Here is a 27,950-nt window from a genome sequence, read left to right on the forward strand (position 1 = left end):
TGGATCAAGTGCAAGAAGGATCAAGGCAGGATCTCAGTGTTGATGAACAAGGAAGAATCAGGAGCAAGGGGCATTTATGGATACCAAAAGAAGCAGAATTGATTCAAGATATTTTATTTGAGGCACATAATACTAGTTATTCAATTCACCTTGGAAGCACAAAAATGTATAAGGATTTGAAGAATTTGTTTTGGTGGCCAGGAATGAAAAGAGATGTGGCAGAGTATGTGGCTAAATGTGAAAAATGTCAAGTTGTTAAAGCTGAGCATCAGAAACCAAGTGGAATGTTGTAATCTTTACCAATTCCTGAGTGAAAGTGGGAAGAAATAGCCATGGATTTTGTTACAGGATTTCCTAGGTCAAGGCATGGACATGATAGTATTTGGGTGGTAGTTGACAGACTCACTAAGTCAGCTCATTTTCTACCTATTCATCAAACTGACTCAGTGGAGAAATTGGCTAAGTTATTTGTGAAGGAAATCATTAGATTATATGGAATTCCTAAGGCTATTGTATCAGATAGAGAAGGGCGTTTTACATCTAAGTTATGGAAGAGTGCACATGCACGTTTGGGCACCAAGTTGAAATTTAGTACTGCTTTTCATCCACAGACAGATGGCCAATCAGAAAGACTGATTCAGGTGTTGGAAGATTTGTTAAGATTGTGTATTCTGGATTTTGGAGGTAGCTGGGAAGATCATGTTCCATTGATTGAATTCACTTATAATAATAGCTACCAATCCAGTATAAAGATGGCTCCATATGAAGCTTTATATGGCAGAAAATGCAGAACTCCTTTGAGTTGGTTTGAGGCTGGTGAAAGACAATTGTTGGGTCCACAGTTAGTGGATCAAGCTACTGAAAAAGTAAGATTGATCAAGGATAGATTAAAAGCAGCTCAAGATCGTCAGCAGAAATATTATGATTCCAAGCATAAAATGACAGAATTTGAAGTGGGGGATTTTGTGTTTTTGAAGGTGAGACCAATGAAAGGTGTTTCTAGATTTGGTCAGGGTAGCAAACTAAGTCCCAGATACATTGGCCCATTCGAGATTATTGAAAGAATAGGATCAGTTGCTTACAAGCTGGCATTACCTAGAGACATGTCTGATGTTCACAATGTATTCCATATATCAATGCTCAGAAAATGGGTTACAGAAGACGGTCAAAGGGTTCCTCAGAAAGATATTGAACTTCAGAAAGACTTAACTTATATTGAAGAGCCGGAGATGATTATTGGAAGAGATGTTAGGAAATTGAGAAATAGAGTGATTCCCTTTTTGAAAGTAAAATGGTTGCACAGTTCAGAAAAAAATGATACATGGGAGAAAGAGATTGAAATGAGACAGAAGTTTCCTCATTTATTTGGAGATGTGTGAAAAGTAAATTTCGTGGACGAAATTCTATTAAGGAAGAATTGTAATTCCCAGAAAAAAATACAGGTAATAGTTAATTTAAATAATTTTAGAAACGATATAACTATTGTATTAATTATGTTAATTATTCCTTAAATTCCAAAAGACGTTTTCTATGGCTGTCTTTAGGAGGCGGTTGCCTGGTGGGGCCACGCTATCCTTATCTAAATGGGATTACACGCAAGCAACAAATCAATTCATTCTTTGTTTTGTTCACGGAAGCATCAGACGGAACTTGTAAGTTTCGGTTCCAAGCAATAAGCACAGTGTTCCTTCACTGTTATTGGGTTCGGATAGTGAAGCATTGGCTACCGTAAAAACAGGAATAACAATTCCTGCATTCGGCTGAGTGTGGGATTGGAAAGAAAACTGCAGTTTTATATCAAATATCAGTTGAAGAGTTGTAGGGAAATTCTGTGATAACTGCAAGTAAGTAATGATCAGATTTTCTATGAATTCTAGTGTTGTGAGTATACAAAGTAGTTGAAAGATTTATGAATTAGGGTGGTATCTTGGAGAAGAGGGAAAGAAAGAAAGAAGAAGGTTAAAAGATAAGTTAGGTAATTATTCTTGGTATATTTTCATTGTCTTTTATATTCCTAAAAAAAATAATGAAATGATAAAAGTTCTAATATTGTACACTTATAAGGTTAGGATTCATCAAATATATTCATGCGAAGAGAAACTTTTGAGGTGACTTATAATAGAAAAAGAGTAAGAAGGGAATGTGTGGAAGAATCAAATCGTCAAGAAGGTAAGTAATGCTAAATTAATGTGTAAAGAAATTTATGTATTATGATTAATTTATTTTCTTTGTTGGAATGTTTTATCCAAGCTTTTGAATATGATCTATTGTTACCTTTGTTATATCAGGAAAACTGATATGTTTTATCCAAGCTCACTTCACTCATGGTGATGTCGCGGCACGGCATGCTCGAGCTACAAGCCAGTTTGATTGCCACATCATTGACTGAGCTTCCTTGCAAACCCAAATAAGATACCTCGCTTATCGCCACGTTTCCCGTCTTTGATCATCACCATCAAATTCAAATGAACAAAAAGTTTCATTGTTAGAGGCCGATTATTGATTAATTAGTATAAGGATATAAAGGCTTCGTTATGACGATTTTTTTTCGCTACTTAAAGCAGCTTTCTAGTTAAAAAATTTAAAATTTTGTACTATAAAGCTTCTTTAAGAATCATTAAGAAAGTCGTTACAAATGAAGCCAAAGTTAGTTGTATAGTGCTCACCTTATTTGGACAGTTTAGTTCGGGGAATAGTACTGATCGATGACTATGACACCTGCTTTAACTGAAGTGAAGTTGATGTTCTCATAGGAGATAAACTTGGCATGACCAGCCCCACCCTATCAAATGCACAATTACAGGAAATTAGCATTAACTATGCATTAGTTTAAGAGAGAACTATTATTTGGTTCTGACCGACGATACTGGATTAGCATATTATTAGGTGATCATCACAGGAAAACCGTCAATTATAGGCAACCTGTTCCGACATTTGAGGTAAGTTTTATGGCGGTTTTATGGTGTTTCACAAACCGCCGGAATAAACCGCATAGGAAAGGAATTCCGACGGCCAATTCCGACTGCCAATAGTTCTAGCGATTTTTCGGCAACGAAATAGTAGGTAAATTAGAGCTTAACTTATAACTTTGCAATATAACAAGTAACATTAGAAGAGTGATGAAACTATACTCTGCTAATTTAAAACAAAAAAAAAATTATTGTTTGTTTGTGAGTTTGTCTACCTGCCATGTCCTAATCATTATACCAGTAAGGGTGTTAAAAATGTAGCTATTGGAGATATGAATTCCCTCAACATTGTCTTCAACGCCATTTTTTCAAAGGCTTCCAATGCTACACATGAATTAAAACAATAATGTTATGTATTTTTCTCTTAAGCCATGCAGGAGCCTAAAATACCTACATTGAACAAATTTTTTTATGACGAAACTTATACCACGACCAGGCCCGCAAGTAATATGGCTCACATTAATATCATAGCTACGTAGCCCGATTGCGATGCACTCATCTCCTGAAGATGAGTGAACTTTCATTTTTATATGGTAATTAAACATTCAAAATATGGAGGCATGGATGTACAATCAACAATGTAAATGTAAGAAAATTGTATAAGGAGTGCACCTTGATGCAAATACATGATATATTTTTGAATTAATAGCTCATGATGTTATCATTTCTTTTGTGTGAATTAAATGAAAATATTGAAGTGGCATACCTACTCCAATTGTGGAGTATGAGATGGTGCCATGCTGGGAATCAGAGATAAGAATTCCATCAGTATTTGGCGAGTCCTCAGGAGAGGTGATTTTGAGACCACTCAGCATTGCATAATCGCTTTTATACACCACTAAATGCTTTCCAGGGCTGTCCTTTAGGTTAAGATTCTTCACTCTAAGATAATCACATCCCATAAACTCCATTATCTGATGTTATTATAAGAATTTTTTGCATTCAAAAGAGGCCAAAGTAAACGAATTCTGTTAAAAATAAATCAATAGATGACAATCAAGCACACTGGAAATAGTGATATATTCATACTTACATATGGTGCATCCCTGAATTGTTATCGATAGAAAGCATGAGAAGAAAATAGAAATCAGTTAAGCAAAGATTTGAAGGCTAATTACAAATAATTAATTGCATAATTAATATCATAAATGAATTTGCTAATAATAGCTAGCTCAGCTTACATTTTTGGACAAGCAATCCCACCATATGAAGTCTTTGCCGTCTATTAAACTATTACCAAGCACAGTTATTTTTGGTATGTTTTTGAATACGATCCACGTATCGATTTGATTTGTCCACAATCTGTTTGGGGCCACAAGACCTCCACTGATCTGCTTGTCAATTCAAATTTCGATTGATTTAGATATAATGACTGTCTTTCTCAAGATAATATTTACCCAAATAATTAAATTATTAAAAGTGACATAATTACCAAAAACTTCAAGCTGGAACTACAGGGCCCTTCAAATATTACTTTGCTTAGCAAATAGTTCTTTCCTCCATTGCCTATCACAACAAAATATGGATTTCTAGGATCTGCATAGGCAGCTTTCCACGCATTCAAAAAAGCCTTTATTGAGAACAAACTAATTTGTTAGAAAAATATTTGCATGTTTTATTAAAAAAGTTAAAAAAAAAAAAGAAACTTAAGAAGAAGAAGAATGCATAAATTTAAAGAAACAATTTACAAAATTTACCTTAGTGTCATCTGTCTTGCCATCTCCTCTTGCTCCATATGCCATCACATTATAAATTGGGGAAGCTCCAGCAATAACCACAACCATCAAATATAAAAGTATGATTCATACAAATTCCTACATAAATAATTTAAAAATAATTAATCTACAATGCAAATAGAATGTCATTTCTAACATTTCAAGGAAGATAATAGCAACAAAAAAAGGTAATGAAAATACCAATTTTTTCAAGGTGGTAAAACTCAACATTGTGTTGATTTTGAATGTGAAAGAGGAGCACTATAAATTAGAACCAAAACCTATATTATATTCTAAAAATTCTTTTCAGGTGACTGTTTTGTCATCAAGAAACTCTTAAAAAAGAAGAAAAGTTATAGAAAGGGAAGATAGATAGATGTCTAACCATTGTTTTCACTTGTATATATCAACATCAAGATAGTAGAACCTTGGATTCTCTGGCACCTCCATCAACCTCCTGTTGCAACCTACACAATTATCAAAATATAGAAAGACATCTCTCTATCTCCCCCATTTTTTCTTTAAGGACACGAATAATAATCAGAGCAGTATTTTTCTTTAAAGACAATCCATTTGGCGCAACAAAGAGGACTAAAATACCTAAAAGATGATTAAATCTTAGAAAATGCTTCTGAATGCACAAGGCTTTAGGCATGTTAGACTCTCAGAGGTATTACTGAAGAGAGGGCAAATCTAGCGGTTTATATTTTTTGGTGCAATGGCGTCACTTTATTTCTCTCAAAACAAATGAATTAAGACTTCTCTAATTCTTAAATAGATAGTAAAATTAGTTGTTTTCATAGATAATATCACTGTTTTAAAAACCGGACTGGACCGGCTGGTTCAACCGTGAACCGGTCTTACGGCCGGTTCGGTCTTCCCTAAGAACCGGTTTAACAACGAACCGGCCAAAACCGGTTTGAAACGCCGGTTGAACTGGTCCGTTTTTTAAGAACCAACCGGTTCAACTAATAATATATTTAAATATTTTATTTTTATATAAAATGTTTAATTAAATTATAAATTAGTTTAAATATCATATATTTTATTTAAAAATATGATTCAAAAATTTTATAATAATATATATTAAATTTAATATAAATAATCTAGCTCACATGATGCCATAATACCATGAAAGCTCTTAAGCCATGGGTACAAGGAAAGGTATATAAACAACACAACTTAAAACTCCTAAGTGATGTGGGACTAAACAACTAGTTGTTTTTTGTTTCAACATTCAACAATGCATGCATTAGACTTGTTTGAATGAGAATTTGTTGGAATTTTTTTTTTAGAATATTCAAATAAAAAATAATCTTAGAATTATAAAATTTTAATGAATAAATTGTTATTATTATTATGTTAATTTTATTACTTTTAATTATATTATTATTTATTACGTCATCCGGTTCGACCGGTCGAACCATGACCTCTCATTCTTCCGGTTCGATATCCGGTCCGATTTTCATAACCTTGGATAATATATATAATTATAGATTGTAAAATAAATATTTTTATTTACCTCACAATATGAATTACAACTTCTCTTCAACTTTTATTATAGATAGATATTAACATAATTTTTTTATTTATATATAACATAGATATTGATAAATTATGAAAATTGGTATATGAATAGTTACCAAATTTCAAAAGATGTGGGTTACGTACTAAATTAAAAGGCAGATATTTTATATTAGGAGAATCAAAAACTCTTGTTGAAATTCTCTTGTAAGTATATTCCGAAAGATTCTCTTGTATAATTGTAATACTACAAATGGAAGGAACAAATAATTATTTAATTATTGCATAAGAAAATAAATTTTAAAGAGTGAAGCTGATCATATGCTAAGGTCAATATAAACAACATGAGATACCACTAAAATTATTTTGCTTATTTGCGAGTAAATAAACTATATAGCTCATTATTTTCTCACATATCTACAAATTTAACATATAAGTTTAAATTATTATTAAGAAAGTTTAAAATGTTATTGAACTACAAGTACAACAACATCAAACCTTTATCCCACTACATGGGGTCGGCTACATGAATCCTTTTTCTCCATTGTGTCCAATTAAAAGTCAAATTCTCGTTTAAACCTAATAAAGAAAGGTCATTCCTAATATTTTCTAACCAAGTCTTTTTAGGTCTACCCCTACCTTTCTTAACATAAGTCAAATCTAATACCTCTACTCTCCTAACCGGGTCATCGAAAGGCTGCCGTTTTATATGACCAAACCATCTAAGTTAAAATGTTATTGAACTAATATGTAAAATATTAAAACATCAAATGTTCATCTAATCTGGTATGGATGGAATTCAATGCACTAATAGATTTTTTAGAAACTAAAAATGTTTTAAACCTGCTCTAAATGACATAAAGATTGACGATTAACCTGCATGAAGAGATATGAACCAGCATTAAAATTTTTTGGAAGGAAAATATGCAAATCTGAGAGCCATTTTCGGTGTTTCAGCTTGGTTTTTTGAATTTATTGGGCGTAAAGATGGAATCAAAAGAGTAACTTGGATCGAGTAATTGATATAAAATGAAGAACTTTATTTGGATGACAGAAGCGGGAGCGGAAGAGTTTTATTTTGGGATTTGAATGAATGATTAATGAATGAGAAAGAAATTAAGCGGATAATTGACGCCATTTCATGTAATAGATGACAAATATTTAATTTGATATTGCGGATTTGAATTTTATTTTGAAAGAAAAAATCTTTTTTTATAATAATATATAAATATAAAGATTATCCATATCTATACTAATATATTCTATAAAATTGTGAATTATTTTTCAAATAAAATCTAAGATCTATAACTATATAATAGGGAAAATCATAATCGGAAAAATATTATATTTCCATTTTGTTTATTCCCTTACTTCTTGCATAACATTTTGCGTAACTAGCAAACAAAAACTAGTAGAATAAAAGTACAAGCATCTTAATGAGCAAATTTTAAAAACATAAAATTTCGAAAAAAAAAATATATGGATTAGAAGAAAGCGGGAGGCGGGGTATTAATAATGTCGCTGCATTGGTCTTTTCCACTATCTTCTATCAACATCACTGTATTAATTAGAGAAAAAGGTGAAAATAGGAAGACAATGCCAACACGAACGAATAAGAAGATGAAGAAGAGAAAAAGGCTACATGCTTGCGAGTGCGGACGAGGACGAAGGAGCACATTGGAAAGGACGACGTCTCAGAGGAGATGAGGCGGCAGGATGACGCGATTCCTCCGTTTGTTTCGTCAAATAAGGGTAGGATTTATCAATTGCCGAGATTTAATGCGCATGAAAAGCAGAGAGGCAGGATTTCTATTTGGGAAGAACAAAAATTAATATGATTTAATCTATAATTAATGACTCATAAATATACTTAATTAGATTTTAATAATAATTTTAGTAGGGCTGCTGCCCTCGAGTAATTATTCTGTGGCTCTGTGCGGACCCCGAACTCTAAGTCCAATGAAAATGCGTCACGTAACTCAGTACCGAGGCTCAATACTAGGTATTGAGTGATGTGGCGCATTTTCATTGGACTCTGGAGTCTGGTGTCCGAATATAATAATTTTTTCGTGCTTTCAGAGTGACTTGAGCTCGGCTCGACTTGTTTACATACTCAATCTATACTATGAATGCTACTATTATAAAAAGAACTGTGATATCCTCTAAATAAAATCTTAGCTTTTTCATTTTAATTATTTAAATTAAATATCAATCTTTCATTTCAATTATTATAATTATAATTCTTCTATTAATGTCAAATATAATCTATTAATTACTGAATTAATGTAATAGATGTATTGATTAATCGACATCTGTGACTCTTATTCCTTTCCTCTCTTCGACATCTTCAGACCTCTTCACCTTAATTTTTTTAATAGCTTGTTATTGAAGTATTGAATATCATGATTATGCAATTTTTGTATTTTTGTTTATTGGAAATGACTTCTTAAATCACTTATTCAAATCGATGTGATTCTGACAAAAATTATTATGAATCATGCACGCCAGGTAAACATCTTACCGCACTTCAAAAAATTTATGTTAAATAGAAGAAAATTTTATAAGGAAGTTAAGATAAATTTTGAATTTTGTCTTTACAAATAATTATTATTATCATAATTTTATTTATCTCTAAAAATTGTTAGACTTACTAATAGATTATTATGAACCAATTTTAACTAAAATTAATATCCACAAATAGATGTTATCTACCTTGACTGTTTTCCTATGTTTAATAATGAAATTGAATATTTTTTAAAATTTTAATGTTACTTTAAACTTGAATAAATTTTGTTTATAAAAAATTTAAGAGTTATTTGCATTTTTTAAGATAAATATATCAAATTTTTTTACTAATTACATGTTATTTTTTAAAGAATATAAAGTTTGGTTGTAGCTAACAACGTTTATGAGTTTACTAGGGGCTCTCACGAGGGACAAGATCATATTTTTTGGACTGATATGACTTACAAAGAAGAGCTTGAGAAAAAGATAAAGAAGAATCAATACACATGATTTTGAGGAGAATGTGGGGCTGAATCTTAGAAAGACCAAGCTCTATAGAGAGGATAGAGAGCAACGATTTTTTATAAAATTAATAATGAAGAAGTATTATGTTTGCTTGAGAGTATAAATAGAAGGTTTGTCAATATTTTGATGGCCTAGAATTGCACACTGAGATTTTTTATTCTATGAAAAAAAGACTATAAAATATGTTATGATTTGCAAATCAAAGAGATGAATAATGAACGTGGATGTATACTGACACATTATAAATTTCATATTACTAAAAAACATAATTTTTTATGAATAATTAATACACAAAAATCATTTATTATTTAACACTTGCATTATATGCGATGGGAGACTGAGGACAACCCGGATGAAGTGTGATGGGTGATAAAGCGCAGGCAGTCGAGCGATAGATATCGGACGAGTGCTAGCGAAAGAGCGAGAGCAAGACAAGCAGGCGAGTGTAACACTAGATGGGGACAAGCGGGTGACTACAATCCACAACAAAATAGGTTTGTTTTAGGGTTGCTTTCGGGTTTACGAGTTGATCCAAATCCAACCAAAAATTATAATCTAGTTAGAATATGAAATCTAAATCCAAGCCATTTTCTAAATAATTTAATCCATACCCAAAATTTTTGAATTTGATTTTTGGGTCATGTCAAATATTGATATTCTTGCTCCATGACATCAACCCACGACATATGTTTGATAACCTCTCAATTTTCACACTTAGAGATTCACAGTCTAATACTCTCTGTCACTGTAACCACTAATGTGACCCATCCTAATTATAGAATCTAAACCAATAGAGACACTCGATACAACTAGAAGCTATGAAACCCCCGAGAAACCTCTGGCTGGCATGCCATAAGCTCCTCGCTATGCCTAAATTTTTTTTCTCTTGTCAACAAAAATATATATCTATCATTATATTTAAATCAGTCTATAGAAAGATAAAATACATATATTATCTTCTTCAGTTATAAAATATTATTTAAAAACATAATTTAATAATAACATTTCATACCATATCTTGTCAAGGAATCCGTTTCACAACTAAAGTGCGCCAGGGATGGGATGACTGCTTCTTTTCTGTTGTCTGTAGGTTTGGAAGACGATAGAGAGAGAAATGTTGTCTTGAGATAGAGAGAGAGAAGGATGAAATGGTTGTCTGAGGATAAAATAAGAACATAAAGATTAAACGGCGAGGGAGATAAAGAGAGAGAGAGAACGTTATGGAAGGGAGATAGAGTTGTGGGGGATCACATATTTTTATAAAGAAATGATTGAGCTATTTTTAAATTGTTTCTAATTTGGTCATTAATTTTATTTATTTAAGAGTAAATTTATAAATGGGTGTTCTTCATCTTTAAAAATGCTCAAACTAATATTTAAGTGTTATTTATTTTATAAAAATGTATCAATTTATAATATTAGTTTGAGCAGTTAGTTTGAGCATTTAAATAAATAAAAAAATACTTAAATATTAGTTTGAGCATTTTTAAAAATAAAGAACACCCATTTATAAATTTACTCTCAAATAAATACAATCAATGACCAAATTGGAAATAATTTAAAAATAGCTCAATCATTTCTTTATAAAAACATGTGGTCCCCCACAAATCTATCTCTCTTTCATAACCTTTTCTCTTTCTTTCTCTCTCTCTATCTCTCCCCCGCCCTTTAATCTTATGTTCTTCTGATTTGATCCTTATACAACCATTTCTTCCTTCTCTCTCTCTACCTCAAGACAATGTCTCTCTCTCGTCTTCCAAATTTACAGGCAACAGAAGAGAAGCAATCATCCCATCGCTGGCACACTTCAGTTGTAAAATAAATTCCTTGGCAAGATATAGTATGAAATGTTATTATTAAATTATGTTTTTAAATAATATTTTATAACTGAAAAAGATAATGTATGTATTTTATCTTTCTGTAGGCTGATTTAAATATAATGATAGATATATATTTGCAATGACAAAAGAAAAAAACTTAAGCATAACGAGGGGCTTATGGCATTTCAACCAAAGATGTTTCTCGGGGGGGTTCTATGGGGTCTAGTTCTCTCGGGTGTCTCTAATGGTTTAGATCCTATAATTAAGATGGGTCGCATTAGCGGTTACAGAGGCAGAGAGTATTAGACTGTGCATCTCTAAGTGTGAAAATTGAGAGGTTATCAGACGTATGTCGTGGGTTGATGGCATGGAGCAAGGATATCAATATTTGATATGACCCGAAAATCAAATCCAAAGATTTCGGGTATGGATCAAATTGTTTAGAAAATGGTTCGGATTAAGGTTTCATATTCTAACTAGACTATAATTTTTTATTTGAATTTGGATAAACTCGTAAACCCGAAAGCAACCCTAAAACAAACTTATTTTATTGTTCATTGTAGTCGCCCACTTGTCCCCATCTAGTGTGACATTCGCCCGCTTATCTTGCTCTCGCTCTTCCGCTAACCCTCGTCCGATCCCTATCGCTCGACTGCCTGTGCTCTATCACTCATCACACTCCATCCAGGTTGTTCTCGGTCTCCCATCGCATACAATGTAAGTGTCAAATAATAAATTATTTATGCGGATTAATTATTCATAAAAATTTATATTTTTTAGTGATATAAAATTTATAATGTGTCAGTATACCTCCACGTTAATTATTCATCTCTTTGATTTGCAAATCATTGACATATTTTAGTCTTTTTTTTCATATAATTAAAAATCCCAGTGTACAATTCTAGGCCATTCAAAATATTCACAAACCTTCTATTTATACTCTCAAGGCAAACATAATACTTCTTCATTCTCAATTTTATGAAAAATCGTTGCTCTCTATCCTCTCAATAGAGCTTGGTCTTTCTAAGATTTAGTTAAAATTGGTTCATAATAATCTATTAGTAAGTCTAACAATTTTTAGAGAAATAAAATTATGATAATAATAATTATTTGTAAAGATAAAATCCAAAATTTATCTTAACTTCCTTATAAAACTTCTCCTATTTAACATAAATTTTTTGAAGTGCAGTAAGATATTTACCTGGCATGTATGATTCACAATAATTTTTGCCACAAACACATCGATTTGATTAAAGTGATTTAAGAAGCTAATTCCAATAAACAAAAATACAAAAATTGCATAATCATGATATTCAATAATTCAATAACAAACCATTAATAAAAATAAGGTGAAGAGGTCTGAAGATGCCGAAGAGATGAAAGAAATAAGAGTCATAGATGTCAATTAAGCAATACATCTATTACATTAATTCAGTAATTAATAGATTATATTTGATATTAATAAAACAATTATAATTATAATAATTGAAATGAAAGATTGAAATTTAATTTGAATAATTAAAATAAAAAACTAAGATTTTATTTAGAGGAAATCCCAGCTCTTTTTATAATAGTAGCATTCATAGTATAGATTGAGCATGTAAACAAATCGAGCCGAGCTCAAGTCACTCTAAGAGCACAAAAAAATTATTATATTCAGACACCGGACTCCAGAGTCCAATGAAAATGCGCCACATCACCCAATACCTAGTATCGAGCCTCGGTACTGAGTGACGTGACGCGTTTTAATTGGACTTTGAGAGTTTGGGATCCGCACAGAATAATTACTCGGGGGCAACGGCCCCCACTAAAATTATTATTAAAATCTAATTAAGTATATTTATGAGTCTTAATTATTGATTAAATCATATTAATTTTTTTTCTTCCCAAATAGAAATCCCACCTCTCTGCTTTTCATGCGCATTAAATCTCGACAATTAGTAAATCCTACCCTTATTTGCCGAAACAAATAGAGGAATCGAGTCATCCTGCCACCTCATCTCCTCTGAGACGTCTTCCTCTCCAACGTGCTCCTTCGTCCTCGTCCACACTCACGAGCATGTAGCCTTTAAGGATGAAATGAAATAGAAATGTCATTTTCTTTGGTTAGTTGTGAAATAGATAATAAGTTGTAATGCAAATGAGTGTGAAGAATGTGCATTAATTTTAACTTATGAGAGGGAGTTGCTAACACGTCGGCACCTGAGTTGGCAATGTTTACCGATCTCCCATCGCCGACAGTGATAGCAACCGAGCCTTTGTAGGGAGCCGAAATGGAGATGTTGTCAAGCGAATTTGTTAGATGAAATGTCGCCCCTGAATCAAGATACCAGTTGTTGTAGGCCGGAGGTGTCATAACTGGCTGCGAGAGCTATGTTTTGCGTTGGCTAGGAAGGGATGCTGTAGTTGGGATCCATTTTGTGCCAGCAACGACAAGCAGGGTGACCTCTCTTGGAACATATTTGGCAAACCACATTTGCTTGTGCTGAGTTTCTGTTGTTATTTTGAGAATTTTGAGGAGTGCGACCACGGTTACGTAGCACACGACCACGATATGTGAATAATGTCGTAGTAGGATCGGGAGCGGGAGCAGTGCGAGCAAGATCTGATGCTATGTTTATTTTTTTGCTGAGCAAGAGTGCGTATAGTTGATCAAGAGTGATCGGGTTTAGCATAGTGCGAATGGCCATTTTAAACGATTGATAGGATTGAGGAAGAACGTTAAGAATGTAGAGAATTACATCTTCGGTATCTACTTCGGAGCCGGAGGAAGATATTTGATCAACTAAGGTTTTAATTTCGAACAGGTATTGCGTGATTGACTGGTTTTGAGGGAAATGTTATGCAGGGAGTTCTTTAGTTGAATCACCCTGGATCTATTAGATGATTGGAATATGATTTCTAGTGTGGACCAAATTTGGGCAGTGGAGTTGAGATGAACAACATATGGAAGAATATATGCGGAAATGGTCGAACATAGGGCTGCTGAGAGATTTTGGTCGGTTAGAATTTCTTAATTAGTCAAGAAATGGGAAGAAGATGCTTCGTCGGGTTGGAGATTTTAGGATAGACGGAGGAAAGAAGGGTCAAGATACTTATTGAACCGATTAGCTTTGAAGATTTTGAGAATTTGCGTACGCCATGTTTGGTAGTTGTCAGCGGCAAGGGAACTAGGAACTGGGAACTAGGAACTGGGAACTGGGAACCATCGTCTTCAAGTTTGAGACGACGAATTTGAGAGCTGGGGAAATGACCAAATCGTCTGATTCTTCATCATCGTGCCGATCTTCTGGATTGGACATGGCCGAGGTCGACATTGCTCCATGATGACGTTGCCGATCTTCAGAATCGCGTCGCCAAGCTCTTTGATACCATGTTGAAACAGAACTCAAGAATGCAAGAATGAAAGAAGCATACGAAGAATAGGAAACAAAGAAATGAGTTTTGTTTCTTCTCTCTTTAACGGAGGAGAGCATACATATATATAGATGAGATGAATTGGCTTAATACAGGTTAAGCCAGTTCCGTAGAGCCACGTCAGACATTAATTATATAATACACTTTATATAGTTTTATGTATTAATAGGCAGGACGGAGAAAGAGAAGGAAATAAATATGTGCATTTTTTATTATTTTTTATTTTTGAAATAAATTTATTTATTTTAAAAATATTTACATAACTTTTAATTGTTTTGTAAAATTTTAAAAATAACAAAAATAGTTGTCTCCACCGCCATCACAAGTGTCAAGTATTATAATTATTATTGCGGACTAGAACATTTGTGGCGGTAAAGAAATAAAGAGCTTACCGCACCGGGTCCTAAAGAGTGGGGAGCGTGCAATCATTAAGGTCCCTAAAAGTTTTCTAAGTTTTAAGGAAACTTACAGCACCGGGGGCTATGACCCAGTGGTTCCGCCCATAGCATCCCCACCGGAATGAATGAGGGCGACTGATTTGTTTATGTAGGCTCCTTCGTCACAGTGACTCCAAATGATCCATTTTCGTTTGCTCTCCCAAAAGTATCTCGCAAAGAACATAGAAAAACAAAGAGGAAAATAATAATGAGAGTAGACACCATTCAGAAAGAAATATAACTAGACAATAATTAATTTGAAATGGCAAAAATTTGCAACTGTAAATTTCATCTCAAGCATATGGGAAGGGAACACACATGTGAAAAAGATGCAAATAAGTGATAATAACATGCAAGGCCACATGTGCATTAATATTTATGCGTGAAGTAGATGAGATTGTGACATGATTATTAAAGCTTTATATCAGATAATATCATACACCTTTGTAATGGGAACATACATAAATGCATCGCTATAACATGATTAATTCCATTTATAACTAAACACACCTCTAGCTAATCATGAACTATATAAATATGTATAAATAACTCAACTTAATGTTCTTTGTAGAAATGCTCAAAGTCACCCATAGAGATAGAACACAAATGTGGAGCTAGAAAGAGGACATAAATACTTAAACTTCTTGAGGTAATAAAACTATCACTCATGGAATAAAAAAAAAAAAGAAAATTCATGCCAATCCCTTTGTCCAAAAACACATTAGATAGATCATCTCAATGAATCACAAAAATTTTGTACCTACATGAAGCATGAACGATTCAAATAATGTGAATATAGTAGTTAGAAGCTCGCTAATTCATGACCATAAGCCACATGAAATAAATCATGAACTACTACTATACATCATTTCATGTGTTTGCACATGATGATATGATTGAAAACTAATGAATTGAGTCGTAATTTCATGCATATCTTTCCCAAAATTTTATGCAACATTTGGATTGTAAACAAAATGAAATGAAATATAAATTGATTTGTAATTTTGAAAATCTTGTTACGCTTCCATTTCACCAAATAAAATAAAAATAAAATAAAATAATATATGACTATTGCAAACCCAATGACACATGAATAGCATGCCTCGAACGTCTGTTTTACAAAATTTAAAATAATAACAACACTTTTTTTTTAGAATAAAACTATGAACATGACCCCCATCTTGCTCTTAATGAAACCACAACAAATCATAAACAACATAGCATGATTCAGATTTACAAAGTCGATGAATGAATAAAATGCATTAAGCACCAAGGCTATATCAATTATCATATATACTCTCCCCTTTTTTTTTAATATATTATAACAGTTTGCTTCTAAAATTAACATAGCCATAGTGAAATGAAGCTCATAATTTTTACCTACAGGGATTTGCTACTCAAGTTAATATGGGCTAGAAGGAACAAACTTACAGCCATCATTCAGTTGGGTTTATGATTTTTTTTTTTTTTTTGCAATAAATTGGTAAGAGGTGACATGGGTATTGATTAATTCACTGTCACGATCATGCTATTGAATAAAGTGTCCAAACCATCAATAAGCTCTAACAATGATATGTTATACTGGATGGATAATATATATATATATATATATATTAATACAAGCTTTAAAATCTCTGCTATTGCCTACTCACAAAACTACAGGAAGGAGGGGGCTTTATATTTTCCGACAGAGGAATGGCTCGTCGACTGGAAGATGACCGGAATCTGATTCACCAATGCTTTGATCAGAGAAGTAAGTTGAACTAAATCCTAGTTATTTAAAGGGAGATTAACGGCTGAAATCGAAGTGACTACATTATAAGCAAACTGATTTAGGATAAGTAAGATTATAGTCTATCTCAAATCTGCTTTAAGAAAAAAAAAAAAAAAGTTTATCTCCTTGAGATCGATGAAACGTCTTTGCATACATCTGTCTTTAATATTTACTATGATGACCTCAGATTACAGAAATTTACAATTTTATGAGTACAGGTAAGTAATTTATTTACAATTAAATTGCAACGACCTAAATAGAAAGACAAAAAGAGTGAGCTCAAACTAGCCTCAGCTAACTGTGTAACTTACTTTACCTTTATATGTGCGATGGTTGAGGCCGAATCCTCTTTCTCTGGCTATAAACCAACTTCTTACGTTTCCTCTTTGCATCAACTACAGTTCACGAGGAAGGGTGGTAAGAGAAAGTTGGGAAGGGTGGATCGGCTTCGGTTGGAGAGGGGAGCCAAAGTCGGAAAGGGGCGGAGTCGGGCTGGAGGTCGACGAAGCTCAGCGGCTTTTGCTATGCGCGTGAGAATCCAAGAGAAGAGGCCGCTCCGCATCCTGTGGAGAGCTTGGGCTGCATATCTCTGTGTGGAGAGGATCTCTGTATGGGGAAGAGGGTGAGCCCCTTGCCAGCTTTGCCTTGCTGCTGCTTTTGATCCTCAGAATCCCTTTTTTCTCCTTCTCCAAGACAAAAATCAAATCCCATCAAATCCTTTCACGTGAGGGACAGAGGGAGAGAGTTGTGGCTTGGGTTTCGAACCTTTTCGTCTCATGTGAGGAGAGTTGTTGGAGAATACAAAAAAAGGTCTAAACTTGCTCTGCCATAACAAAAGTCAATAGCAGACAAATGATAAATAGATTTACATACATACCACTTTATACTACTCTATTTACATATTTAACACCTAAAACTTTAATATTACATACATACCACCCATAGTTCATTTTCATCTAAAATATGAGTGGTAGAAATGAAATATATAAGTGGTAGGAAGGAAATATGAGTGTTATATTTGATATTAAAATAATATATGGTGGTATGTATGTAATATTAAAATTTTGAGTGTTAGATATGTAAATAGGATGGTATAAAGTGGTATGTATGTAAATTTCCCTTTATCTTTTTACTAAAATTTTGACATATTAAATTTTTTTAATAAAATAAATTCATGCAAATTATATTATTTTAAAAAAGAGAATAAGAGAAAATAATAAAATTTATTTTAAAACACAACATAATATAATCATTTAAATAATTATATAAATTTAAAGAATAATCTAATTAAGGTCTCGACGCACATGAAAACGATGTCCGACGCACATGAAAACGGTGTCCGATTCAAGCATCAACGGGCTCATTGAATTCGTCTCGACGAGCCGAATGCACTCGAGCAGTCCATTTCGCAAAACAAAGTTCTAATCAAAAGATATTGCATACGGAACGAACATGTGCGATAAATGCTCAAATGCGTGAAATCACATTGAATCTTCATTGACCCGACCACATGTATATTGAAACATGATAAGAGAACAACATGTGATTCAAAGGAGTAAATCCTAAGGCCGATGACGAGCCGATGTAGCATACGCAAGGTGACCCTTCATTAACACATCGATGCAACCTACAAGCAGATGAATCGATCTACAAAATACGAAAGTGACAAGATCTTGCAAGTGACCGATGCCAAAAAGGAGGTCAACAACATATAAGAAATTTAAGTTTAATTCGCTCAAAAGTTCAAAAAGACTTTATAAAAACTTAAATTTTCTAGCACAATCCCTAAACACTACTATTAAAATAGACTTTCGCAACACTTTTTTACCCTACATTAGCGGTTAAAACACCTCTGAGCACGGGTCGAGGAAACGAATAAGGTAAATATGTCTGTTTCTAGCATCGGTGAAAACTGCTCCTATCATTGATCTATAGATCAGATTTGCTAACCGCCGCTAATAAAGATGGGAAAAACCTCATATATTTAGTATTGTTAATATATCATAAAAAGACCTCCAATCACAGCCTCAACATTTTACTAATGAAAAAGTGTTCAATGGGAAGAAATTAGATAAGCTATGCCAGTATTGCAATCAGCATAATAGATGAATCAGCCTTATTATATTTTTTTTTTTTTACTTTTTTGGAATTTTCTTATTATATTGTTAGGATAGTTCTTTTAAAATATTTTTCAGTACAGATGACATTTGAAACATTAATTAAACTTTTTTGCATGGATAGAAACTGTCATCTCAGTAGCCTTCCATCATCCTCATCACAAATTCATCATAGCTGATCTGCCCATCTCCATCCATAACTATCAGACTTATCATTTCGCTCAACTCCTCATCACTCAGTTTCTATCCAAGGTTTGTCATCACTTGACGGAGCTGCAAATTCAGATAATCTTAAAAAACTCCATTTTGTTTGTGCTTTAATGGAGAGTAGAAGCTGGGAGCTTACCTCTGCTACAGAAATGAAGCCATCCTGATCTTTATCAATGATATTGAAAGCTTCCCTAAGTTCCTTCTCAGTTGACTTGAGCAAGGACATCGAGCGAGTTAGCAGTATAGAGTATAAGAAAGAAAGCAAAAGATCAAAGGTGTGAATCAATAATTTTATATTAATTTCCAACATAATACAAGCAGGTGACATGGGATAAAAAGTCCTACGGAATCTTTGTTCGAACTATGGCTAACTAGGGGTGCAAACTGAGTCGAGTCGAGCTCGATCAAGGGGTTGTTCGAGTCGAGCTCGACTGTTAGATACCGAGGTTGAGATCGAGCTCGAACTCTAGTCGAGCTCAAAATCAAAGCTCGAGCTAGACTAGTCTCATGTCGAGCGGCTAGCTCGTCGAGCTCAATCCGAGCTCAAAATGTCGAGATTCATAGTCTCGAGGTTCGTTTGGGTCGCATTATCTGTCGTACTGAGGTCCGTCGTGGTCGAGCTCAGTCTGTCGTCGTCACGTCCGTTCCGAGCTTCGCCGTTGAGATCTACTAGCTCTGCTGGCATCGAAATGTTTTGGCTGATGCAACAATTTTCATTGTCCCGAGCTCGCTATCGAGATCCACTCCATTGTCGTTGAGATTTGTCATCCCGAACACGTCCGCCCGCGTCCCGATCACATCCATCCATCGTCATCCCGAGCTCGTTCCCGCGAATCCCACACAGTCGAGCCGACGAGTCGAGTCCAATGCCTGTTTGAGCTCGAGCTCAATAAGCCTTCCATCTCGAGCTGGAGAAGCCTTCAAGCTCGAAGCTGTGTTCAACTCAACTCATCGAGCCTGTTACCAAGTCGAGTCTGAATTGGCTCGCGAGTTGGCTTGACTCGGTTGCACCCCTATGGCTAACATGACTCAAACATTAATTAGCATATAAAAACTTATAATATAAAATATAAACTCACTTTTGTTTTGCTCGTCATAACTGTCATAAGATTCAGAAACTCTGGGAAATCAATTGCGTTATTTTTATCAGCATCAAACTCACTGATGGTATTCTGCAATTGCACTTCAGTAGGATTTTGGCCCAATGATCTCATGACTATACCGAGCTCTTCATAAGTAATGAAGCCTTCTCCGGCATCAAAATCATTTTAAGATCAACAAGAGAAGTGAATCAAATCATTGAACAAATTGAAAGCAATTCAATCCTTGACATGAAATGTGAGCCAAAGGAAATCAAAATTTGGTTTGATAGTCCAACTGAGGCCATTTCAAAACCAAAAGCTTCAACATATAGCAGGTGAAATTATTACGTGTGGTCATCGGATTCCGTACGGAGATGAATCAGGAAGTGCCACGTCACTTTTTTGTTCTGTATTGATGCTATGTACCGGATGAAGTGGCTTATCCTGATTCGCCTCCGAACTATCAGGTACATGTAATAATCTATCCTATAGATGAGGGTCAATAACTTGTATTTGTAGGGGCACTTGATGTAATCGGGTGTGAAAATTTGGAATGATATATATTGGAGTACTTATACATCAATATTCTCATTATGTTTTTTATGCATGGATGAGTAAACCGCAGAGAGAAAGACAGGGCAGAGAAAAGAATTGTTTTTCATATATGTTTAGAGAGATTACAAGCTGTATATATAATAGAATGTGTAGCAGGCTATTAATAGTTGGCTAGATGATTGGTTTAACACCCCCTTGCAAGCTGATGAGGTGTTTGGTGAGATCAATTTGTTGGCTAGATGACGGAAGTGAACGATTGATAAATCTTTGGTAAATATGTTGGCTATTTGGTCTTTGGTTGAAATGTGATGCACTTGAATGGACTTGTTCTTTATACACTCCTGTATGAAGTAAAAATCAACTTTGATATGTTTGGTGCGGGCGTGAAATACTGGATTATTGACTAGTGTAATAGCCGATGTGTTGTCACAAAATAGCTTTGTAAGATCAGTCTATGGGCAACCGAGTTCTTGAAGAAGTTGACGAGTCCAGATGAGGTCAGCTGCGGCGGCGGCCAAGGCTCGGTATTCGGCTTCGGTGGAGGACCGAGCGATTGTGCTTTGCTTCTTGACACACCATGTCACGGGTGAGGGTCTGAGGAAGGTGCAGTAACCCGTGGTGGATTTCCGATCTTGTTGGTCTCCTGCCCAGTTCGAATCTACTTAAGATGTTAAAGAAAATGAGTTTCAGGATAGAGGTAAGCCAAGATTAATTGTGCCTTTGAGATATCTAAGTTTGTGTTTTAGTGCATCGAAGTTAAGGTCGGTTGGTTGATGAATGTATTGGCAAGCTTTGTTGACGACGTAGGTGATATCTGGACGAGTTAAAGTGAGATATTGGAGTGATCCCACTAGTTGTTGGTACATTAAAGGATCAAAAAATAGTTTAGAAGATTGAGAGGAGTTGTGAGACTTAGCTATTATGGGTGTCGCGGTGGCTTTGCAGTTGATCATTCCGGCGCATTGCAGGATGCTAGTTGCGTACCGGCTTTGGTGAAGTAGGAGACCGTCCTTGGTTGGGATAGCTGTTATGCCGAGGAATTGAGAGAGGTTGCCGAGGTGACGTGTATGGAAGCGGTTGTGAAGGTTACCGAGATGTAGTTGCACGGCTACTTCATTGTTACGTATAACTATGAGATTATCGACGTAGATTAGAAAATAAATTTGAATATTATATTTTTGATAAATCATCAAGGAGGGGTCAGAGTGGCTTATGTGAAATCCTTGAGTGTGTAGAAAGCCGGTTAGAGTGGCGAACCATTGGCGCGGGGATTGCTTGAGTCTGTACAGAGCTTTGTTGAGTTTGCACACATGATTGGGATGAGTGGTATCGATGAAACCCGGAGGTTGTTTCATATAGACAGTTTCTTGAAGTGAGTCGTGCAGGAAGTCGTAAGATATGTCGAGTTGGTGCATGGGCCAGTGCTTATGAATGGCAAGAAGTATGAGGATGCGGAATGTAAGAATTTTAACGACCGGGCTAAACTTTTCGGTGTAGTCTTGTCCGAATTCTCGCTTGTAACCAAGGGCGACGAGTCTAGCCTTGTATCGAGCAATTGATCCGTCAGAGTTGTATTTTGTTTGAAACGTGTCCATTTACACCCTAGAATGTTTTGATTTGGGGAGGATGGAACTAGCTCCCATGTGCCCTGAGATTGAAGCGTTTGAAATTCTTGGGACATGGCGAAGCGCCAGTGTTTTTGTTGGATGGCTTGAGTGTAGGAGGTAGGGTCTTGAGGGGTGAGTTGATGTGCGAGATTGAGAATTTGTTTAGGTTTAAGATGACCAGTTTTGGATCTGGTTATCATGTGGTGTGTGGTATTGTTGGGAGCTATAGAGTTGAATGGACTGGTAGATTGGCGGTGCTGGGAGGTCCGAGAGCTTGAAGTTCCGATAGATTGTGTTCCGTGCGGGTGTTGGTGAGATGTTTGATGGTTTGAGGTGTGCAGACGGGAGGTGTTATGAGGGAAGATTGATTTGGTTGAACGTGATGTGGTATAAGAGAGGAGGGAATGAGAAGTAGAGGCGGAAGATTGGTGTGTGAAGGTTTATTCGAGGCAGGTGTTTGTTTTTGGTGATATGGGAAGTTTTATTCGTTGAAGACGAGGTGACGGGAAGTATAGATATGATTCGTTTCGGGATCGAGACATAGGTAGCCTTTTTGAGTAGAAGGATATCCAACGAATACGCATGGCTTGGAGAAAGGTTGAGGTTTCGAGTTGGCGTAAGGTCTTAGCCACGAAAAGCACATACATCCAAAAATTTTGAGATGATTATATGAGGGCAATTTGTTGTAGAGGGATTCATGAGGAGTTTAATTTTTCAGTTTGCGAGTGGGTAACCGATTTATGATATGGATAGCTGTGTGGAGGGCGTAAACCCACAAGGAGTGAGGAGCCTTGGAGTGTATTAGAAGGCTACGAATTGTCTCCATGATGTGGCAGTTCTTTCTTTCAGCAAAGCCATTTTGAGATGGCGTGTGGGGGCATGAATATTGGTGTCGCATTCCTGATGTTTTGCAAAATTGTTGAAAGGACTTATTTATATATTCTCCGCCGTCATCTATTCTGAGAGTTAATTTTAATATTTTTGTTGAATTGGCATCGTATCATATTATAAAGTTCTTAGAATTTAAAGAATACATCAGATTTAAGGGAAAGCGGATACACCCAACAATATTTGGTGCAATCGTCGATAAACGTAACGAAATAGCGAAATCCATTTAAAGATATAGTGGGGGAACGACCCTAGACATTAAAATGAACAATTTCGAAGGGCGTAGAAGATAACGAAGAAGAATTCAGAAAAGTTAATCTATGGCTCTTTGCAAGGATACACGTATTACAAAATTTAGAAGTAATGTTTGAACTAATATTATAGTGTAACTGAGCGAGACATTGTAGCTTGCGCGTGTCTGGATGATCGAGACGGCCGTGCCAAAGATCGGGAACCGTTTGGACGGAGAGAAGAGCGAGTGTAGCAGGTGAGGTGAATGACGAAATAGGGTAGAGTCCGTTATGGCAGGATCCCCGTAGAAGAACCCGTTTGGTCGTCGAATCCTGAATAACGTAACCCCGTGAGGAAAAAGAAACGATGCAAGAATTATCATGAGTTAATTGATAGATGGAGAGAAGATTAAAAGACAAATTGGGGACTTGATGAAGTTTATTGAGCTGGAGGCTACCTGATGGAGTGAGGAGAAGATCAGTACCCGTATTGCGAATTGGAAGATTCTGGTAGTTTCCGAGTGTAACTTGAGAGTTGTCGCGATAGGGTTCGATGGAGGAGAATTGCTAGGCGTCGGAGGTTATGTGTGTAGAGGCGCCGCTATCCAAGAACCATTTGGACTGACAGGAGGCTTCTGTTGGGCATAACAGGGCAGGTCGAGAGATAGGTTCTTGATGTGCTGTGTCATGTCGATACCAACATTTTATTGCAGAATGGCTTTACTTCACACATATTTGGCAAACAATGTTGCGATTTGCTTTCCATTCAAATTGACTTGAATAATTGTTGTTGGGTGGATTGCGATTTGGTTGACGACCACCGCGAGAGTAGTAGTTTCGACCTCGCCCACATCCACGTGCGGCTGCAAGAGCAGTGGGATTGTCCGAAAGATGCAGCTGCTGAATGGCTTTTGATGCTTCTTGTGCAAGATTGACTTCTTCACTACAAAAAAGTGTGTAGAGATCATCAAGAGTGATAGGTTGTAGATTGGCGCGGATGGCTATTTTGAAGGCTTGATAAGTTGCGGGTAGGCCATTTAGCGTGTACACAATCACGTCTTCGGGATCGAGAGTGCTACCGGCAGCAGAGATGGCGTCAACTTTGGATTTCACGGTGAGGAGGTATTGAGACATGGATTGGTCGCCTTTGGTGAGGTTATGAAGTTCATTCTTTAGCTGAATGATACGAGATCGATTTGATGCTTAAAGTCGGTGAGTTAGAGTGGCCCATATGTCTGCACAGTGAGTTAACGAGAGAACGTATGGTAGAAAGAATCGAGATAGGAAGAAGAAGGAGAGAACAGGAGAGAAGACTTATCTGTGCTCTGATACCATGTTAACTTTCTTGACATGGACGAGTAAACAGCAGAGAGAAAGACAGGGCAGAGAAAAGAATTGTTTTTCATATATGTTTAGAGAGATTACAAGCTGTATATATAATAGAATGTGTAGCAGGCTATTCATGCAGTACATTATAGTTAGACTAATCCGTAGTAGATGATTGATTTAACAAGTTGGTAGATGGACCACCTACAAAATTAACTCATATGATCAATAATCTCCACATTATAAGTCATATAAACATCGAAATCTAAGGTTACCCCACCAAATCATAGGAATGCATAGCTAGGTAACCATACATTATAAATTTATCCATAGGTATATGATTAAATTTTGGAGAACATGTTGAACAAAATTCAAATAGGATATATTATAAGAAATCATATGAGATATAATAATAATAAAAATTTTAAGTAGGTAATATTACAAGTAGATCAACCCCTAAGTGGGACCCCATAACAATAAAAATTGGACTTTATCTCTCTAAGTCTTCACTCTTATGTCACTAGAGATTATTACGTGCAGAATCATGGTTGAAACTGTGTTTGATTTTTGTGATTGTGCACAATAAAAGCGCAATGATGAACAATAATTGTGCTAAAATTTTACTGTGCACACTCACAAAAACCGAAAAATTCTCCGTTCGGACTCCACCTATAATAATCTATCCTATTTCACACACACGCTATCTCTCCCCATCTCCTTTTTTTTTGCCAAATGGTTGGCTCAAATGGAGGCAAACATGAGAAGTTGGTCTTAAAATATAATATAATGCTTATAATGGAAAATTAAGCATTTGTCCTTTGCCAACTTTTAGTGAGAGTTCATGTCGCATGCATGAGAAATAAATCCATATATCAATACAATACTCTTAAAATTATGAAAATTGAGTTAGGAGTAGGGTGTTTGTTAAGTGTCCACTTGCAAACTAAATTCGTAAGAAGGAAACTCAAAGGCATTTGATAGGGGCTTGCAAATGTATTGGAACATCCATACATGAAATTTAATTATATGAACAACAAATTAAAGAACCCTATAATGGGTTAACATGATGTGAATCCTCTTTAAATAGAGGGAAGCCTTAAAAAATGACTCTTATTAATGGATATTGTTTCAATGAGACAATATTGGTATTATCTCCTTTCTAAATTTTGTTGCTATAAAAGTTGTCTCAATGTGTATCAGTGGCAGAGCCATAAAATTTTTATAGTAGTGACTATAAAAATTTTCTTAATATTATCTTTTTTTTTTTTTAATTTGAACTTGAGATTGACAATTTTTAATTTTTTTTATATGAACTTATTAGATCAAAAATATGAAACTTAAGATGATAAAAAACTTATAATTTATAACTTTTATTTTTCACAATCTTTCAAATACTTAAAGAATTGAATGATTATTTCATTATCAATATAATTAAATATATAATTTAATATAAGTTATTAAATTATCATTGATTCATTAATTTCCAATTCTAATTTGTAGACAAATTTTATAGTAGTTATAACGTGGAATTATACAACATTTTTTTCTCATTAATTTATTATTTTAGCCATATCTTTATTTTCTTCATTTTTGTTTAATATATTGTTCTTTAGTAACGAGTGTACTCGATCGAGTGCTGAGTGACGAGTGTAGCCAGCTGAGTAACAAGTGATCATAAATTCTTGGCAAGTGCATCTCAAGGCATTATGAGCTTGGAGTTGTTGGCCTATTTGGAGATATAGGTAACATGCTCTTAAGTCTTTCCCACCTTACAGAAAAAGCTCTAAATTTGTTGATAACACAAAATAAAGTAAATATAAGAATGAACATGAGTCCTCTTGAATAAATTCAGGCTTTCACTAAAGCCATAAGGACTTGAGAGAAATTGAACCCTTCCCTTATTACAATTCAAAAGAAGTCATGATATAACACATTTGAAATCATTATTTGAAGAATCAAAACCTCCATCTATATTAGACAACTAACAGAATCCACCAAGAAAATTAAAAAAAAAAAAATTATTGACAAACCTTACAAATGGGATAAAACCTAAAACCATAGTAAGAAAAAGTAGTGGGGGTTTCATTCACATGTACTTATACTTCCTATAATCAAATTAAATCAACCCCATGCTTGCTCTAATTCATTAGAGCATTCATCAAAACCCGACGATGACCGCTAGCACACAAAATTTATCAGATCAAAAATTTTAAGCCAAACAAATTTGCTTAGAAAAGAAAAGGTAAAACAAGATTAAATGTACTTAAGCATGCCATAACAATCCAACATAAGACAAGAAATGATACTCATCCATATTAAGCGCATGCAATATCATAAGCATTAAGGATCCTTGCATAGGCCAGCAAATTAATAGCAAAAGCCTAGTTGTTCTAGATATAAAACTCTAGATTCAAAAATGCCTCGAAGTAATCAATTAGAATGAGATTGAGAGAATGACACGAAGGTCAATCCGTCAATGTGGGTTATTGCATATATATATCATCGTCATTCTTATCGAAGAGGTTGAAAACCTCCTTGAGGTGTGCTATCTCTGCACTCTCCATCTTTTGTTCGTGCTAGATTGAAGAAGAATAAAAAGAAGACAAGTTATACTCTTTCCCCCTCTCTTTCTATCTCTATTCCTATTCCTTGATTGGATTAGTGGAGGAGAGGAGTTGAGAGAGCTTGGCACCACCAATACCACTTTATTGGTGGGAGATATCAATATTCTATGACGTAATTCTTGGATGGCATAGTTTTAGGATATATGGTAGAATTGGAGGAGTGGAATTGAATCTAATAGTGTGAATTTGATACGTGTGATTTTTACATGGGAGCAATACTAGGGAAGGCGAATCACCCAGTTTTTTCCTTGAAAATATCTTATTATCATCCAAAAATTTATCATAATTTTTTACGATTTGTTTTTATACATTTTTATTTGTAGTTATTTATATTGAGATGTTGGACATATGCAACATAACATTTTAATTTTTTATTCAAATCACCTTTAATTTATTAATTTTTACAATATTGTATACTCATCAAATTTATATATTTTTTTAACATTTGTTATATATAAATATATAGTCATTTAAATTTAATTTTAATTATCTTGATTTCAATATGGGTTTCTATGATTCTTCATGTGATATAATCATTCATTGATTGATTCTTCTTAATTTTACAACCGCATTTTACCATTCACATTTTTGCATGTTCCTATTTTTAAAATAATTTTTTTTATTA

The 27,950-nt window shown here is 34.7% G+C and overlaps 1 protein-coding gene and 1 pseudogene across 1 annotated transcript in view; both read right to left on the reverse strand.

Annotated features, from left to right (window-relative positions):
* LOC110111566 (65-kDa microtubule-associated protein 6-like) overlaps nt 1–4,785 on the reverse strand; it is a gene marked incomplete at its 3' end in the record, with an annotated part of 30,443 nt that extends 25,658 nt beyond the window's left edge. Inside the window, 5 exon segments of the mRNA XM_020843489.2 lie at nt 3,676–3,883; nt 4,003–4,014; nt 4,151–4,300; nt 4,402–4,539; nt 4,667–4,785. Coding sequence (XP_020699148.2) covers nt 3,676–3,883; nt 4,003–4,014; nt 4,151–4,300; nt 4,402–4,539; nt 4,667–4,753 — 595 coding nt within the window.
* The window catches only part of LOC110111558, a 52,231-nt pseudogene continuing 28,761 nt past the window's right edge, over nt 4,481–27,950 (reverse strand).

The sequence above is a fragment of the Dendrobium catenatum genome, unplaced genomic scaffold (genome assembly GCF_001605985.2).
Source record: "Dendrobium catenatum unplaced genomic scaffold, ASM160598v2 fragScaff_scaffold_167, whole genome shotgun sequence".
Classification (NCBI taxonomy): Eukaryota; Viridiplantae; Streptophyta; class Magnoliopsida; order Asparagales; family Orchidaceae; genus Dendrobium; species Dendrobium catenatum.